This window comes from Mercenaria mercenaria, chromosome 6 (assembly GCF_021730395.1).
Source record: "Mercenaria mercenaria strain notata chromosome 6, MADL_Memer_1, whole genome shotgun sequence".
Lineage (NCBI taxonomy): Eukaryota > Metazoa > Mollusca > Bivalvia > Venerida > Veneridae > Mercenaria > Mercenaria mercenaria.
Genome location: NC_069366.1, coordinates 5421060 through 5440941, shown reverse-complemented (window position 1 = coordinate 5440941; position 19882 = coordinate 5421060). Strand labels below are relative to the sequence as shown.

Below are 19882 nucleotides of genomic sequence, written 5' to 3'. Positions count from 1 at the left end.
ATAACTCTGCAGAATTTTTTTCTGAAAGAACCTAATATGCACAACTAGGGTTACTACTGATCACTTGTGTGAAGTTTCATTAAATTGTGTGCATGGGTTCAGCAGATTAGGCATGCACAAGATTGCATATGCGACTCATATGTATATAGGATAGTAACAAAAACAATGTCCCGTAACTCTGCAAAAAAAAATTTCTGAAAGATCCTAACATGCACCATGCACAACTACTGTTGTTATTGATCACTTGTGTGAAGTTTCATTAAATTGTGTCAAGGGGATGAAGAGAGTTGGTTTGCACAAGACTGTCTACGGACAGATGACAGACGGACAGACAGACAACCTTAAACCAGTATACCCCACCTACAACTTCGTTGTTTGGGGGTACAATAACATAGAATTTATAATAGTCATTAAGGTTTTAAAGAGTCAATATGCTGGTTATTCATAGCAGCCAGTTAACCTAACCTGCTCTCTGCTAGTAATGAAGGCTATATATGACCTTAGATTCAATGCCCTCATTCATTATCACAAGACTCTGAGAATATACACCTCTCTCAAAAGATCTGACCCAAGGACAAGCTAACTGGACCTACAAGAACAGTGAACAATATATAATACCCTTTATCTCCTTCTGCTCCAGCTTCTCCTGGTTTAGTCTCCTTCATCTCCACAGGATCTTCTATCAACCGTTTGTGCTCCTTCTGAATACATCATATATTCTTATAATCACCATCATTTTTATCAATTCAGACTTTTATAAAAAATCATCTACTTTATTCAAATGTCCAAATGTAACTTTCTCAGAATATGAACACATGGTATTATGCATACTTTAGGACATTTTGTATAAAAATTCACTCCAAAAGTTACATTAATTTTTATGAGAATGAATTACAAGTACTCTAATATAAGCTTTGGTATCATAACACTGTATGATTTCTTCTTACTCTCATAATAAACAACAGAGAAATAGTTAGAAGCTACAAATTTCGGCAGGTGTAGATTTTCAGAGAGCAAAAACAAAACAAAATAACGCTTCACCAACATTAAACAGTCAAATATCATACCAGCAATATTGTATTTGATATTGTATGAAGTACATTATAATCAAGTTCTTTAAGCTATGGGGACTGTAACCACATATGCAGATGATGATTATAAAGAAATATTTTTTATTTCAAGTCATTACCTTTTAAAGTACCAAAGATATGTCTATAAACAAAGCTTTCGAAAAAATTTAACAGGCAAATAATTCCAAGTATAACAACTTAGTGACCTTGAACTTGGGTATTATGGGCCCAGCCCCAGCACATACTTTGTTTGTATGCTTGACAATGTTTATGTGAAGTTACAGTAAAATATAAGCAATAGTAACAAAGATATGGCAGAAAAACAAAGGTTGCCAAAAAACTTTAACCTTAAAAATAACCCAAGTATAACACCTTGGTGACCTTGACCTTAGGTATAATGGGCCCAGCCCCTGCACATATTTTGTTTGTATGCTGGACAATGTTTATGTGAACTTACAGTAAGATATAAGCAATAGTAACAAAGATATGACAGAAAAACAAAGGTTGGCGAAAAACGAAAAACTTCAACCTTAACAAGAGCTGTCACTAATGGTGACAAATGCCCCCGCAGCGCCTTGACCTTTGACCTGGTGACCCCAAAGTCAGTAGGGGTCGTGTACTCAATAAGTATTATCAGCATGTGAAGTTTGAAGGTCCTGGGTGCAGTGGTTTGCGAGTAAAGTGCCTTCATGCAAAAAGTTAACATTGGCCCCTGTGACCTTGACCTTTGACCTGGTGACCCCAAAGTCAGTAGCGGTTGTGTACTCAATAAGTACTATCAGCATGTGAAGTATGAAGGTCCTGGGTGCAGTGGTTTGTGAGTAAAGTGCCTTCATGCAAAAAGTAAACGTTGTGATGAACGAACGAACGAACGGATGGACAGTTGAAAACTAATATGCCTCCCTTTGGGGGCATAAAAATAACCTAAGTATAACAACTTGGTGACCTTGACCTTAGGTATAATGGGCCCAGCCCCTGCACATACTTTGTTTGTATGCTGGACAATGTTTATGTGAACTTACAGTAAGATATAAGCAATAGTAACAAAGATATGACAGAAAAACAAAGGTTGCTAAAAAACTTTAACCAAGAAAGGACGCGCCGACGCCGAGGCGAGTAGAACAGCAACCCTATTCTCCAAATAGTGGAGCAAAAAAGGGCCACAGTTTTGACAAAATGAAGCTAGAGTCATGTTACTTGTCTTGTGCAGCCATCTCATGATGCTGAAAAGGTGTAAAGTTTGAAAGCATAAGGCTTGGCAGTTTTAGAGAAACCTGCTTACAGGTAAAACTGCAACCTGAAATTCAATATTAAAAGAGGGCATAATTTTGACAAAATAAAACCAAGAGTTATTCTAACTTGTCCTGCCAGTTCAACTCATGATACCAAATAAATACACAAAGTTTGAAAGTATCAGACCATGTAGTTTTAGAGAAATCTGCTTACATGCAAAACTTTCGTGATACTGACACCTATGCCAGAGAGAGGGTGACAACAAAAGTTCAACATTTGTATTTGAAAAAATTCAAACAGTTAGACTAAAAAAATTCAGACTGAAACCCTGTCTAAATACTGACCTGAATTTGTTGTTTGACTTTAATGTGATCATCTTTCATGTTGGCAGCAACCAGTCTGTAGTTACGCGAGATCCTGTTGAATAAAGCTGTGAACCAGTTTGCACAACTAGCAAGGAACGCCAGAATGAAACTAAACACATTCTTTATCTTTGTTACTACACCACCTGCAAATCATTGACAAAACATTACTGGAACTCTTTACACCGGTGTATCTAGCTATCGTGCAAAGAATTTATTTGATCTGCATTTCCTAAATCTGAAGCAATCAAACTTAAATGAAACTAGAAAATGCTTTTGTAAAAAAGCACATGTCTCCCCAAATGCAAAGTCCTATAGGCAAGAAGTCAATAGGGGTCAGGAGCGAAAGTCAAAGAGACACTGATGGTTGGCTGCAATAGGGATCATCTACTTGGCATGTCCAGTCATCCCGCTAAATTTCAACACTCTTGGCCTAGTGGTTCTCAAGTCACTGTTCAGGCTCCTGTGACCTTGACCTTTGATCAAGTGACCTCAAAATAATTAGGGGTCATCTACTCTGCATGTCCAATCATCCTATTAAGTTTCAACATTGTAGGTCAAGTGGTTGTCAAGTTATTTCCAAAAAATGATTTTACATGAACAGGCCACTGTGACCTTGACCTTTAATTGACTGACTCCAAAATCAATAGGGGTCATCTACTCTGCATGTTCAATCATCCTATGAAGTTTCAACATTCTGGGTCAAGTGGTTCTCAAGTTATTGATCAGAACTGGTTATCAATGTTCAGGCCCCTGTGACCTTGACCTTTAACGGAGTGACCCTAAAAACAATAGGGGTCATTTACTCTGTATGAACAATCATCCTATGAAGTTTCAACATTCTGGGTCGAGAGGTTCTCAAGTTATTGATTGGAAATGGTTTTCAATGTTCAGGCCCCTGTGGCCTTGACCTTTAACAGAGTGACCCCAAAATCGTTAGGGGTCATCTTCTCTGCATGACCAATCATCCTATGAAGTTTCATCATTCTGGGTAAAGTGGTTCTCAAGTTACTGACCGGAAATGGTTTTCCATGTTCAGGCCCCTGTGGCCTTGATCTTTCACAGAGTGACCCCAAAATCGTTAGGGATCATCTACTCTGCATGACCAATCATCCTATTAAGTTTCAACATTCTGGGTCAAGTGGTTCTCAAGTTACTGACCGGAAATGGTTTTCAATGTTCAGGCCCCTGTGACCTTGACCTTTAATGGAGTGACCCCAAAATCGATAGGGGTCATCTACTCTGCATGTACAATCATCCTATGAAGTTTCAACATTCTGGGTGAAGTGGTTCTCCAGTTATTGATCGGAAATGGTTTTCCATGTTCAGGCCCCTGTGACCTTCACCTTTGACAGAGTGACCCCAAAATCAAAAGGGGTCATCTACTCTTCATGATCAATCATCCTATGAAGTTTCAACAATCTGGGTCAAGTGGTTCACTAGTTACTGACCAGAAATGGTTTTCAATGTTCAGGCCCCTGTGACCTTGACCTTTGACAGAGTGACCCCAAAATCAATAGGGGTCATCTATTCTTCGTGATCAATCATCCTATAAAGTTTCAACATTCTGGGTCAAGTGGCTCTCTAGTTATTGATCGGAAATGGTTTTCAATGTTCAAGCCTCTGTGACCTTGACCTTTGACAGAGTGACCCCAAAATCAATAGGGGTCATCTACTCTTCATGACCAATCACCCTATGAAGTTTCAACATTCTGGGTCAAGTGGTTCTCTAGTTATTGATCAGAAATGGTTTTCAATGTTCAGGCCCCTGTGACCTTGACCTTTGACGCAGTGACCCCAAAATCAATAGGAGTCATCTACTCTTCATGACCAATCATCCTATGAAGTTTCAACATTCTGGGTCAAGTGGTTCTCTAGTTATTGATAGGAAATGATTTTCAATGTTCAGGCCCCTGTGACCTTGACCTTTGACAGAAAGACCCCAAAATCAATAGGGGTCATCTACTCTTCATGACCAATCATCCTATGAAGTTTCAACATTCTGGGTCAAGTGGTTCTCTAGTTATTGATCGGAAATAGTTTTCAATGTTCAGGCCCCTGTGACCTTGACCTTTGACAGAGTGACCCCAAAAACAATAGGGGTCGTCTACTCCAGCAGCCCTACAACCCTATAAAGTTTGAAGGTTCTAGGTCAAATGGTTCTCCAGTTATTGCTCGGAAATGAAGTGTGACGTACGGACGGACGGACGGACAGACGGACGGACAGGGCAAAAACAATATGTCTCCTGGGGGAGACATAATTATCTACAATCTATGCACAGCTGAAACTTGGTACTTATATCGAGATATTGAAAATTCAGCTGAAATCTAGAGATTATTTTCCACAAAGAAGTGTATGTCTCCTACCACTTAACAGACAGACATTGTGAAATGCCACAAATAAAGGGCTGTAACTCCATGGAAAATCTCTGAACAATAAGAACATTCCAAACATATACACAACTTGGGACTGATCATTCCTGTGAAATTTGGCGGAGTTCAAACTAGTGGTATAGGTGAAGTGCACAGATCATAGAATGTGAAAAATCAAAGGTCATAACTCTGATGACAATAATTAAACCTGAACATGCTGAAGACATACACAACTACGCTTCACACTGATCACTCAAAGGTTTGGTAAATTTGACCCAATGGTACCGGTATATGGCAAGTAGTGCTAACAATGTTAACTACTGAATTAGCCAGATATATGTCTACATTGTTACTGCCAACATTTCTCAGAACAACACATTTTCATCTCTTAACACATTTTCATCTCATACACATTCATTTACAATACACAGGGTTTAAGAACATACCTTTTTCTGTCTTTTCTTCACATAACGATACTTGATCTTCACCCTCTCCAGCTCCCTCCCCTGGGGGTTCAGTTGATTTAGGACTGGAAGGCTTGCTACCACCACCCTCTTGTTCCTGAATGCAATAATCATGTATATCAGTAATAAATTTTTTTATAGACCACTGAATATTAGGTTAATACCACAGATCATTCAAGGTTAGGTTACTACTTAATATCCAGTAAGGTTACACTGATAATCTATATATCAGGTTTTATCAATTATCATACAGAATTGTATTTTCACTTCTTTCCTAAACCTGTTTTCCCATTACATGTTAAATATTTTTCTGCTTGATTCTAAAAACTAATCTCAGAAATTCTAGACACACTTAATAATAAAGTCCTTTCCAATAAAGATTTTTTACAAACTTACATAGATAACATTTTAACAATGATTGCACTTTAGATCTGACAGAGTATCATTTGCTTTGAAGGAAGTTTGTTTGGCTTTTCAATTTGTACCGACACAATTCAAGTCAGATAGCAATGTTTCAGCTTCCGATGGTAAACAAATTTCCAATGTGCCCCGCAGCGCATTTCTTCAGGCATAGGCGGCCAGTTCAGTAGTATCATCGACCTTCCGCAGGCTTCTCACGAGACAAGAAAGCAGGCCTCAAACATACAGAGTTAATGGACAAGTGATTCAAAGTCAGTGACCTAGACCACTTGGCTACAGAGGTCCCTGATTAGTGAGAAAGTAAATCATGCAATAATACATCTAACTAAAGCAACAAGGTTCAGGAAACGCTACCTGTCTGACAGCTTCCTCTGTTCCTGCTGTCATTGCTGTTGATATCATCTGAAATCAGATAAATTTCTTTATTAAAAGTATTCATTATAAACAAATTAATCAAATATACACTAAAGCTGGTAGTTTTCATGAAATATGCAGCTTTTATGTTATGCTTTTGCCATCAGATTCCTTCAATATATGGAATTTCTAATTCACAATAGTGGAGGATGGGAGCTCCATAATATGTCTTTTGCAGCCAGGAAAAGTTTTGGTAAAGCTCAAAACTTTTCCCTATTATGTTAATCGAGTAGACCTGTACACCCATCATTGAAGTTAATTCACAAGCTTTTACCTTGAAAGGATCTGCCTCCCCCTCTGCGTCTTTATCCTGCCCATACGTGAGGGTCGTAAGTTCATCTTCCTCCTCCACGTCCTCATCCTCAGACTCCTCAAATAAATAGTAGTCTCCGGAACGAATCGCTAAAATGTTGAAAATATCAGTCTAAAATCAGGCAAAACTTGTCGAAAATGTAGCCTCTACAGTCATAATAATGTAATGACATAGAATGATTAGCCTAGATAATCCAGATTCAAACGTGACAAAGATAACATAAAGATAAATATTCTAACAAAGTTTCATCCAGATCAGATAGAGAATGCTGCTATGTATTAACAAAGATTAACTATCCTTTGACCTAATAATGACCTTAGTTTTGAATTTCACCTAGATATCATAAAAACAAATATTATGAACTTGTTTCATTAAGAACAAATTACTTGTGAGCTCTCTAGAATATGAGGTTTTCATACTTTTTGAGCTCATGACTTAGTTCTGGGCCCCTGATGACCCATCTTAGAAATAGATATACCGGTAGATTATACAAAAAGAAACATTCTGACAAGGTTTTTATGTAACCAGGTAAACAATTTTTGGCTTGAGGAGCATTAACAAGGGCTTTTGTATGATCAGAACTAATGACCTAGATTTTGACCTCAGATGTTTCTATATCAGCCTTTACCTAGAATTTTAAAGACAAACATTAAGACCAGGTTCCACGTAGATCAAGCAAAAAACTGACTTCGAAGTGTAAACAAAGTTTTTCAATGACCATATAGTGACCTGGCTTTTTTCACCTCAAATGGCCCAGTTTCAAACATGGCACTGATTTTACAAAGACAGACATTCTGAAAAGGTTTCAGGAACTTGAAGATCAGGTAAAAATGTGTTCTTTAAGAGTGTTTATAAATTCTTTCTGTTTGACCTATTCATCTAGTTATTGGCCCATATGACCCAGTTTCAAGCATTACCTATTTTTCATAAATACAAACTTTCATACCTGATTTCATGCAGATCTGGTAGCAAATGTGACTTTTACAGTGTTAACCAGATCAGTCCTTGATCTGACCTAATGATCTAATTTTTGACCCTAGATAAACCTCTCTCAATTTTGACCAATTTGAAAATTAAATAAAGACAAACATTCCAATATTCCAACCAAGTTTCATGAAAATCAGGCAGAAAATCTAGCCTCTCGAAAGTTAACAAGGTTATTTTATGATCTAGCTATCTAGATCTAGTTACAGATCCCAGATGACCCCGTAAAATTCAAGGACAGATCATCCATATATACTTACAGCTTACCCTGAACCTCTGGACCGCTAATGGAATGGCTAGACTGAATGTAAAACTTTAAATAAAGCAAAAAGCAAGACCTTGATCAATAACATACAGTCGAACTGCATTTACTCAACTCTGTAAATTCAAACTCATCACTGTCAGGTCCCGCCAAAATCCCTTTGTTGTACATTGTTTCGGTGGCTCAAACTTGAACAAATTTTGACTGTCCCGTTGAGTTCAAGTGAACAAAGTGTAACTGTATTTCTTATCACCTGTGACCATACAAGTATACCTTGAAAGTGATCCACTGGTTCAACATAATTTTTCTTCAGTTGTGACTGTTTCTCTTTCAGTGAGCTCATCTTTTTCTTGATCTTCTCCAGGATTGTCTGCTCCTCCTCCTTCTGTTTGGCCACCTCTTTCATCAGGATACGGTTGATCAACTGACAACCCCTGAATATAAACAATGCACAATTTAAGTCCTAAACCACTTGACCTCATAATTATAACAGTTTAAAACAAAATAACTTTAAAGTACTTACAGAATATAAGACAATGTAAATGTTTAACAAGCAAAGTCAAGTTATTAGAGACCTCTCTGGTTTAAAGTAAGGAGTGGAAAAGACACATACAGGCATTTAAATTCTGGCCTCGGAGTGTGGCGTTAACTAAACAAATGCAGTTGTCTCCTTATAATTTGCCGAAGTAGTAATCTACCATGTAACTGTTGTGTTATTCATATATTTCAAAGATGGACAAAATAACAATGGAAAAGACAGCAACAGTTACTTCCATTTCTTATCTCTATCCAAAAATATTGACATTCTTCCCACATTATCAATGACAGCCTCTTACATGCACATACATTCTTAAAAGTAATGAAATCATAAGACTAATTATGTTGACATAGAACTTGTAAGTAAAAAAAGTTAAATAGGTAAAAAACAAGAGCTGTCCGTAAGACAGCCAAGCTCGACTATTCGAAATATTGTCACAGAAGCAGGAAAATATTACCCAAAAAGGTTAAATATCAAAAGAATTTTAAGTTCAAAACGAGGCATAATTTGACCAAAATGCATATCAGTTATGCTACTTGCTGCTATCAACTAGTTTTATAACCCCGAAGGCACATGTGAAGTTTCAAATCAATATCTGCATTAGTTTTGGAGATAGAAACTCGCATGTAAAACTTTAACCAGAATTTTCAAAGTCCAAAAGGGGGCATAATTTGCCCAAAATACATGCTAGAGTTATGGGACTTGACCTAGTGAGGTTGTTATTGATCTAGAAAAAAAAAAGTTTCAAATCTATATGCCTTTTTGAAATTGCTGTATGTACTTGCACGCAAAACTTTAACCAGGATTTTCTAAGTCCAAAAAGGGAAATAATTTGCTCAAAAAACATGTGAGAGTTATGGGACTTGATCCAGTGAGGTTTGTAATTGATCTAGAAAAAGAAAAAATAAGTTTCAAATCTATATGCCTTTTAGTAACAGCTGTATGTACTTGCACGCAAAACTTTAACCAGAATTTGCTAAGTCCAAAAGGGGGCATAATTTGGCCAAAATGAAGGTCAGAGTTATGGGACTTGCTACTATCAACTAGTTTTATAACCCCGAAGACACATGTGAAGTTTCAAATCAATATCTGCATTAGTTTTGGAGATAGTAACTTGCATGTAAAACTTTAACCAAAATTTTCTAAGTCCAAAAGGGGGCATAATTTGCTCAAAATACATGTCAGAGTTATGGGACTTGACCCAGTGAGGTTGGTAATTAATCTAGAAAAAGAAAAAATAAGTTTCAAATCTATATGCCTTTTAGAAATAGCTGTATGTACTTGCACGCAAAACTTCAACCAGAATTTTCTAAGTCCAAAAGGGGGCATAATTTGGCTGAAATGAAGGTCAGAGTTATGGGACTTGTTGCTATCAACTAGTTTTGTAACCCCGAAGACACATGTGAAGTTTCAAATCAATATCTGCATTAGTTTTGGAGATAGTAACTTGCATGTAAAACTTTAACCAAAATTTTCTAAGTCCAAAAGGGGGCATAATTTGCTCAAAATACATGTCAGAGTTATGGGACTTGACCCAGAGAGGTTGGTAATTCACCTAGAAAAAGAAAAAATAAGTTTCAAAGCTATATGTCTTTAATTGATGGCTGTATGTACTTGCATGCAAAAACTTAACCAAGGTGTGACGCCGACGCCGACGCCTGGGTGAGTAGAATAGCTAGACTATTCTTCGAATAGTCGAGCTAAAAAGAATAAAACCTTGATGCGAGTCTGTTCTGAGCCTCAATGTCGGACACAATATGTCGGAAATAATGACTTGTATATATCCTCCTTTGCAACAACAAGAATGTGAAACAGACAACATCCCAGGCCAGTCCAGTATTGTCTTTCTCTATTATACAGCTTGATACTCCTACAAACAAAACATAAATAAAAAGCAAGCTTATAGGATACAGTTTACTGGTCTACTGTACAAGACAGAAGGTAATACAGCAAAACACCAATCGCTCAAGGTTGGCAATGAATGTTTGTTTTTGGTTTAATGCCATTTTTCAACAGTAACTCTTTTTTTCAACAGTAATGCAACTGAACAGCCTCAATTTTCTACTCCTTCTATCTCATATGAAGAAAGTTACTTCAGGAGTGTTATCTGAAAGAATCTGACAGAAGACAGTTTAACCAGCCATTGTTACAGTACATAAATAAAAAATCAAAATGGAAGTGTAAATTTTTTTACCTGGTATATAACCTGGTCTCAAGCAGGTAATGCCCAATAGTTGTACCAACCAACATGCTTTGTCAGATATAGTTCTGCTGTACACACATCCAGGCAGCTACAGACAAGCAGAGTGACAAGAAAAGTATTAATGCAGTTTTAAAGTTAGGTTTATTTTCATGTTAAAAGCAATCAATAATAAATACAGGGACAAATTATTTTGTCACACTAACAGTTGTATTTTCAGGAGTAAACCTATCCAACAAGAGGACCATGATGGTCCTGAATCGCTCACCTGTTCCCACATGACCCAGTTTTGAGTATGACGTTTTTTCTATTATTTGACATAGTGACCTAGTCTTTGAGCTCATGTAACCCAGTTTTGATCTTGACCTAGATATCATCAAGATAAAAATTCTGACCAATTTTCATGAAGATCCATTGAAAAATATGACCTCTAGAGAGGTCAAAAGATATTTCTAATTTTAGACCTACTGACCTAGTTTTTGACGCAGTTGACCCAGTTTCAAACTTGACCTAGATATCATCAAGATGAACATTCAGACCAACTTTCATACAGATCCCATGAGAAATATGGCCTCTAGAGAGGTCACAAGATTTTTTTATTATTTGACCTACTGACCTAGTTTTTGAAGGCACGTGACCCAGTTTCAAATCTGACCTACAGATCATCAAGGTGAACATTCTGACCAATTTTCATGAAGATCCATTCAAGGGTATGGCCTCTAGAGAGGTCACAAGGTTTTTCTATTTTAAGACCTACTGACCTAGTTTTTGATCGCAGTCGACCCAGTTTCAAACTTGACCTATATATCATCAAGATAAACATTCAGACCAACTTTCATACAGATCCCATGAAAAATATGACCTCTAGAGAGGTCACAAGGTGTTTTCATTATTTTTCATTATTTGACCTACTGACCTACTTTTTGAGACACGTGACCAACTTTCGAACTTGACCTAGATATCATCAAGATGAACATTCTGACCAATTTTTATGAAGATCCATTCACAAGTATGGCTTCCAGAGAGGTCACAAGGTTTGTCTATTTTTAGACCTACTGACCTAGTTTTTGACCGCACGTGACCCATTTTCAAACTTGACCTAGATATCATCAAGGTGAACATTCTGACCAATTTCCATAAAAACCCCATGAAAAATGTGACCTCTAGAGTGGTCACAAGCAGAAGTTTACGCACGGACGCACGCACGAACGGACTGACGGACGGACGACGGACGCTGCGCGATCACAAAAGCTCACCTTGTCACTTTGTGACAGGTGAGCTAAAAACCTTGGCTGACTTTGTAAGCAAAACATACATTGTGGCTATATACCATCTTCAAGAAAACTATTGTCTTACACCTATAGAATCAAGAAATATTAAATAACTTCTGAATGGGACAAGTTTTTTTCTCACTTTATAGTGTTTCTTCTGCATAAATAGATTTCTCAATGACAGTGTGTTCATTTTAACTGAAAAAGATCCTGTTTCTACCATCAAGGGAAGCAACTTGTTCAGTTTCAATATTTTTTCTTATAACTAAGGAAGAACATAACAAGAGCTTGTAGAACATGAAATGCCCCCCTTGATGCATCAGTAACTGCACAAGGAACAGAAATTATTTGGTCACTGTACACAAAAGTTCTACTGTTCTGGGTCAATGTGACCTTGACCTTTGACCTATTGATCTCAAAATCAAAAGGAGTCATGATCAACCTCCCTATTAAGTTACGTGATCCTAGGCCCAAGTGTTCTTAAGTTATTGTCCGGAAAGGGTTTAACTGTTCCAAGTCAATGTGACCTTGACCTTTGACCTACTGGCCTCAATATCAATAGGGGTAATCTGCTAGTCGTGATTACTGTCCTTATCAACTTTCATGATCCTTGGCCCGAGCATTCTTGAGTTATCATCCGGAAACAATTTAACTGTTCCTGGCCACTGTGACCTTGACCTTTGACCTAATGACCTCAAAATCAATAGGGGTCATCTGCTGGTCATGACCAACCTCCCTATCAATTTTCCTGATCCTAGGCCCAAGAGTTCTTGAGTTATCTCCCGGAAACCATTTAACTGTTCCTGGTCACTGCGATCTTGACCTTTGACCTACTGATCTCAAAATCAATAGGGTCATCTGCTGGTCATGACCAACCTCCCTATCAACTTTCATGATCCTAGGCCCAAGCATTCTTGAGTTATCATCCAAAAACCGTTTAACTGTTCCGGGCCACTGTGACCTTGATCTTTGACCTACTGACCTCAAAATCAATAGGGGTCATCTGCTGATCATGACCAACCTCCTTATAAACTGTCATGATCCTAGGCCCAAGCGTTCTCGAGTTATCATCCGGAAACAGATTGGTCTACATACCGGCCGACCGAACGACATCTGCAAAACAATATACCCCTCCTTCTTCGAAGGGGGGCATAAAAATTACCTGTAAAGCTGCCTTCAGAAGCAAAACAAAGAAGCAGTATCCCAAAAGGAAGTTCCACCTGTATCATATAGTAAAGGTATTATATAGATTATGATATTATATAACAATTGTATGTAGACAAACAAATCTGTACCCACTTATATATACTGAACAGAAAATCATTGAACCTGTTTCAAACACTATCACTTCATACATTTTTTTCATACAATGTACCATGTTGTTTAAGCTTTTAGTTGACTTAGATCAAAAACATGAATACATAGTAATCATAATTATATGTGTAAGAAAATGCACTTACGCCCTGACAAGTTTTCTCAATGGTTTAATGAGAAACTCCTGACCGAACCACATGAAGCAGAACACAGCAATAACGTAGCCCATACTGAACAGGTTGATGCGTGTTGTGCCTGCGATAAATACAATCGCTAAGGTCACCCAGAACATGTACCCAAACACAAAGTTCTTGATCACGTCCAAGTACGACCTACAAATATGACAATCCTGTTATGGGAACAAAGATAGCAGGTTTAAAATTTTCATTGAAAAGAGAACATTTAAATCAAATATGTTAAGATGAAAGTTAGATTAAGATGCAAACAAGATGGTAAATTAGTGACAAATCATTTATTACTGACAATAAAAATGACTCTTTCACGTAAATTTTTAGTACAAAAATATCTTCATTATTCTTTTAAATTTAACTTGCATGGTAAAAGCAGTGATAAGCAATGGGACAACAAGCTAAAATGATTTATGATATTTTAAAGAGAATTCCTATAGTTTTTTTCCTTTCATAGAATTTTTTTTAATTTACATATATGATAGGAAAATTTGTGCTGAAAACAATGAACAAATAAAAACAATAGGTCACCAGGCTTGTTTTTGTGAAAAATTGTTTTGAACACACCCACTGTTGCTGAAACTGCCAGCGATTTTTCAACATTTTCATAATTTTCTGCTTTTTTATAAATGCCAACCAAAATATACATCTAGGAAGCACAATACGGTTTTTTCTTTTTACAGATTTTATTATATACTTATTTGATATCATAGTCATATTTGTAATACTATATCCTTACAATAATGGGTACAAATGAAAAAAATATTGTTTCATATTTACTTTTGTGAACTTTTTTCAATGAAAATTACCCATAGTGAAGAATATTTTTTTTTAAATTTTGAAAAAACTCTTTCATAGAATTTTTTCTTTTTCTTCTTGTGTATAGATAATTGTATTGTGAGCATAAAAATGGCTAAAAATGTATGGGTCACCAGGCTAAATTTTATGTTAAGACCGCTAGAATACAACACCTGTTCGAACGGAAATGGCGCGAACCTGGCCAAATTGATTACATGTATGTCTGCTAAAAGTTAAAAAAAAAGTTTTAAAAATTCTTAATTCTTTCTATAATTGAATACTAAATAATCTGAAAGGTGATATTGTCTTATCAGTACTAAGTCAATTATCTTACATTATATAAACAATACTGTCTTTGTACTAAAATGCAATGTGAAAGCACAACCACAAAAATAGCAAGATACCTGTCAGGCATGATACTTGTCAATACAACATAAACCAGTATCAACATTTGATTACTGATATAACTTATCAAAAATGTTATTTCATTCAAAATTCCTCATATTTAAGATTGTCTGTAACATGTTTCAACAAATGTTGACTTCAGTTCAGTTTTCCATAGAAAGTGTCGGCTGCGCAGAAAGATGCGCATAAAAAACTATAGGAATTCCCTTTAAACACTAACTGTAATTTAAACCAAATGTTTGCGTAACACCAAACAAGCAGGTTCCTGTTAATTTAATGACCACCGGATTTTCTAAATTATGACATGGAATCCTCCAAGTGTTTCAATCTTTTGTTTCCCATTCAATATTGAAACAGTTTAAAGAATTTAAATTATATTAGCCATACTATTTATGCAGATAATAAAAATATTACCTAGCACTAGCAATATGTTAATATTTAAGTATATGTGTAAAGGAAGTACTGTGTGTTTTCTCTGCTAGCGCTAGTTATAATTGAGCCGCACCATGAGAAAACTAACATAGTGCATTTGCGACCAGCATGGATCCAGACGCAGATGCACAGGCTGGTCTGGATCAATGCTGGTCGCAAATGCTCTGTATTGGTTTTCTCATGGTGCGGCTCATATGTAGTGTACTGGTAAGAAAAGTGCTAGGGGAATGGTAAAATAGCAATGATAGTACCACAATTAACACGAGGTAAATTAAGGTAACATTAAAAACGATGTAAAATTTTGCAACCAAGGTTTTCAATTGTATGCAGCAAACTAAGTTTATATAACAACATTTTGTATAAAAAACTTCTACATCTCATATTCTCACATATACAGGCACTAGAAATGAGGATTTTGTATCGTTTTATTGTTTTCCCTCACACATACTCTTTCACTTTGTTATGAGAAGCATTGGGTAAAATGGTGTAATGATAAATGTTAGAAAATCTAGATGTGTGTCTAGACTGGTGCCTCCACTTCCTGACACTGTCTGGTTATATGCTATTTGTTGGCAATGCAAGACCTAGTAAACTTTCATATTACAGTCAAACTTTGTTTGCTCGAACTTGGATAATTCGAACACCACCCTTTGCTCAAGCTCATTGTCAGGTCCCGGCAAATCCCTGTATAAAGTATACTGTTCGACGGCTCAAACTACTGATAAACTGAACAAACTTTGCCAGTCCCGCTGAGTTTGAGCGAACAAAGTTGGGGTTGGTGGTCCATCTAAGGATGCTACAGACCCTTTTAAGCAGTGAATATGCGAAGCTGTTTAAAGCTTTTTCTATACTAAGCTCCATACTAAAATGCTACAGATCAAGTTTATTGAGGATCCATTAAGTGGTTTAAGAGAAAAAATTGCTTTTAGATTTTTCTATTTTAAGCTCTAGTGGGCTGTAAAATATCTGAAATGGAACCATTTGAACACATTTCTGAGACATCCATGCCAGGATGCCACAGACCAAGTTCGGTGAAATATTTCTAATTTGTAATTTCGGAAGAGGAGATGTTTAGGATAACAGATGAAAGACACCAGATCATCCGCATATATTAATAGTTCACCATGAACAAAGTTTCGGTGTGCTTACAAAACCCTAAAGGCACAAATTCACATCCTGAATAATATTCTTGTATGATTTCATGATTGGATCAAATACTTCTTTATATATGTGCAACACCAACTTTTGGACACTTTATGCATATTTTGGACTATGCGAAGGACTGTAACTCTTGTCTAGGCACACAACTTCATATACTGAATAACAATCCTTTTAATGTTTAATAAGTAGGTCAAATATCTATGGACAGACGGACAAAGGCAAATCTAAGAGATCCTAAAAAATTTCAGGGTACAAAAGTGATGCTCAAGTTGTAGGTATCACATTTCTGTTTATATGAGGTTTCCATGGCAGCCAAACTAGAATTATCTCCTTTCTCTTACAAGAACTATATATCATACCAAACCAAGAGAGAAGGAAAAACAGGAAATTTTGAGGAAAATTATGGAATTAGGAAGTGTAAATCTGCCAGAAAGTCTGGTCTAATTCACTGCAAATTAATGGGTTATCCCGTTTTTTAAAAATTCTAATTATTAGGAAAAAATTCTTATCTGGCATAACAGTGAAATGGGACTTATCTAGCAAGTACTGTGTGTGAGGCAAGATTGCAACTAAAATTATACCTTCGTGAGATTGTTCCATGCTTTCTAACATGTGAATATAGAAACATAAATAAGACAGAAACAAACATAAAATGAATGAAAGAAAACAAGCTAAACAAATACAAAAGACATGAAGAAGAAATGAATGTGTTTCATTCTGTCTTTGATTCAGGTTAAATTTGCACTGAAAACTGTTTACAGAAAATAAAAGCAGGCAGGAAGACTTCTACAAGTACTGGTAAAGTTTTCATTGCAATTATAAACCCGAATCAAAGGCTGAATATAACATCCAGTATTTTATAATTACAACTAGCTTTTATTAAATGAACTCACTGGTATTTACATTTGTATACCCTTTTACATTGGAATATAAGATACATTCAAGAAACAGTAATTAACATGTGGTAGCTACCTGCAATTTCTCCATGGTAGAAATACTAGATTTGTTCCTGCTACATTATGCCTACATGTCAGTATTATTTTTAGGTAGAAATGTCAGATTTGTAGATGCCAAAATTTCTACATGTCAGTGTTATTCCAAGGCAGTAATATCAGATTTGCTGATGCCAATAATGTCTACATATCAGTGCAATTCAAGGATAGTAATGTCAGATTAGTTGATGTCAATAGCACTACAGATCAGTGCAATTCAAGGATAGTAATGTCAGATTAGTTGATGTCAATAGCACTACAGATCAGTGCAATTCAAGGATAGTAATGTCAGATTAGTTGATGTCAATAGCACTACAGATCAGTGCAATTCAGGGATAGTAATATCAGATTTGCTGATGCCAATAATGTATACATATCAGTGCAATTCAAGGATAGTAATATCAGATTTGCTGATGCCAATAATGTATACATATCAGTGCAATTCAAGGACAGTAATGTCAGATTAGTTGATGTCAATAGCACTACAGATCAGTGCAATTCAAGGATAGTAATGTCAGATTAGTTGATGTCAATAGCACTACAGATCAGTGCAATTTAAGGATAGTAATGTCAGACTTGTTGATGCCAATAATGTCTACATATCAGTGCAATTCAAGGATAGTAATGTCAGATTTGTTGATACCAATAGCACTACAGATCAGTGCAATTCAAGGATAGTAATGTCAGATTAGTTGATGTCATTAGCACTACAGATCAGTGCAATTCAAGGATAGTAATGTCAGATTCGTTGATGCAAATAATGTTTACAGGTCAGTGTTATTTCAGGACAGGAATGTCAAGTTCATTGATGACAATAATGTCTACATGTCAGTGTTAATTCACGACAGTATTGTCAAAGTCATTGATGCCAATAATGTCTGTATGTCAGTGCTATTCCAACATAGTAATATCAGATCTGTTGATGCCAATAATGTCTTCATGTCAGTGCAATTTCAGGACAGTCAGATTTGTTGATGACAATAATATCTACATGTCAGTGTTATTCATAGGCGGAAATGTCAGATCTGTAGATGCTAAAAATATCTACAAGTCAGTGGTATTCCAAAGCAGTAATGTCAGATTTGTTGATGCCAATAATGTCTACATATCAAGGATAGTAATGTCAGATTTATTGATGCCAATAGCTCTATAGATCAGTGTAATTCCAGGACAGTAACATCAGATTCACTGATGACAATCATGTCTACATGTCAGTGTTATTTCAGATTTCAAGACAGTAATGTCAAATTTGTTGATGCCACATAATGTCTGTATGTCAGTGCTATTCCAGCATAGTATTGTCAGATTTGTTGATGACAATAATGTCTATATGTCAGTATTATTTCAGGAGAGAAATGTCGGAATTGTTGATGCTAATAATGTCTACATGTCAGTGTTATTCCAGGACAGTAATGTCAAATTAGTAGACACCAAAAGGGTCTACATGTTAAGTGTGTTTGGTAAACATCCACTCATAAAACAAGTATTGATTCCTCCGCAACCCAGTTGGTCATGTGGTTTTCTATAGCCAAATATTGAAGCATGACTTGCCATGTGTATTTTTTTAAGCCAAACAGCTTTTTGACGTTTTTGCTTCTTTTTTTTGAGAAACATTTAAAGTAAATACTTTTTTAGTTGTAATTATAAAGTTATAAAGAAGTATAAAGCAACATGTGGACTACCTGAGACTACTAATCATTTTACTAGGAGAGGTGGCAGTAAGGAGTAAAACAGACATTATAGAAGAAAGATTTATTTGTAGTAGAATCTTTACATAATTCCTAAACATTTATCTTTTTAAAGATAGCCATTATTTTTCTTCCTTATTTATCTTGAACATCAATCCTTCAGTCTCTAAACGAGTACATTCTGACATAAATATTACAAATTTATAAAGTTCCAAGCAGGTTTCTAAGTAACAGATAAATTAAAAAATTCATAGTATCCTGTGGTTTTCATTGATTATTCGCCAAAACGCTGAAAATCTCTGGAACGAATTATGTATGACTTACATGATATTTTCAATGGTGAAAAAAGAAAATTTTAACTGTGTAGCATTACATAAACCACTTACGATATTTTGGTTGTGAAATCATCAACGGGTATTTCCATTTTAGCTTCAACTTCTGGGGTAATATCTTCATTATTGCCACCATCGGGTTCGTCAACCTTGGAACTCAGCTCAATCCTAAACACCCGCCACTGCAGACATACAAACAGTAACTGGAAGAAGTCGGCAATCAGTTTATACGAGTTTGGTGGAGTAATGTAGTCCGGCAGATAAAACCAACGTTCCAACTCCTCCCCCTGTTTGTCATTCAACATCCAAACTCTTCCATCCCAAGGATATCCTACAAAAACAAAGACATTGTTTCAAACTTATCCTGGACCACTTCACTTTGATGTTTGTATTATATGTGCTGAACAATGTCCAATTCCGCTAGAAAAATGTGTATGTAGTGTATAATACTTACACTAAATACTGTGTTAATTGCAGTAAAATAATAATACATGATTTATAGATAAATGAAAGTTCATATTAAATCAAAGTTCAAAAGACTTAACATAATCAAAAAATAAAATACCATACAACCTCAGACATTTTAAAATCAATTTAAAGATTTGTAGTAATCAAAGCATCAATCCATGTTTAGAACAAGAGCTGTCACTAATGGTGACAAATGCCCC

General features: G+C 36.0%; 1 protein-coding gene across 14 annotated transcripts in view; it reads right to left on the bottom strand.

Moving 5' to 3' along the window:
• LOC123549771 (piezo-type mechanosensitive ion channel component 2-like) overlaps window positions 1–19882 on the bottom strand; it is a 158797-nt gene that overhangs the window by 45235 nt on the left and 93680 nt on the right. For 13 of the 14 annotated variants that reach the window (XM_053544995.1, XM_053544989.1, XM_053544998.1 and 10 more), the window contains 12 exons: window positions 19269–19545; window positions 16784–16807; window positions 13365–13550; window positions 13067–13124; window positions 10628–10724; window positions 10150–10303; window positions 8169–8329; window positions 6611–6738; window positions 6277–6324; window positions 5485–5599; window positions 2648–2811; window positions 619–701 (listed from right to left, as the gene is read on the bottom strand). In XM_053544995.1, coding sequence (XP_053400970.1) covers window positions 619–701; window positions 2648–2811; window positions 5485–5599; window positions 6277–6324; window positions 6611–6738; window positions 8169–8329; window positions 10150–10303; window positions 10628–10724; window positions 13067–13124; window positions 13365–13550; window positions 16784–16807; window positions 19269–19545 — 1495 coding nt within the window. The remainder of the gene's footprint in view (window positions 1–618; window positions 702–2647; window positions 2812–5484; window positions 5600–6276; window positions 6325–6610; window positions 6739–8168; window positions 8330–10149; window positions 10304–10627; window positions 10725–13066; window positions 13125–13364; window positions 13551–16783; window positions 16808–19268; window positions 19546–19882) is intronic. The other variant, XM_053544994.1, reaches the window with a different exon arrangement.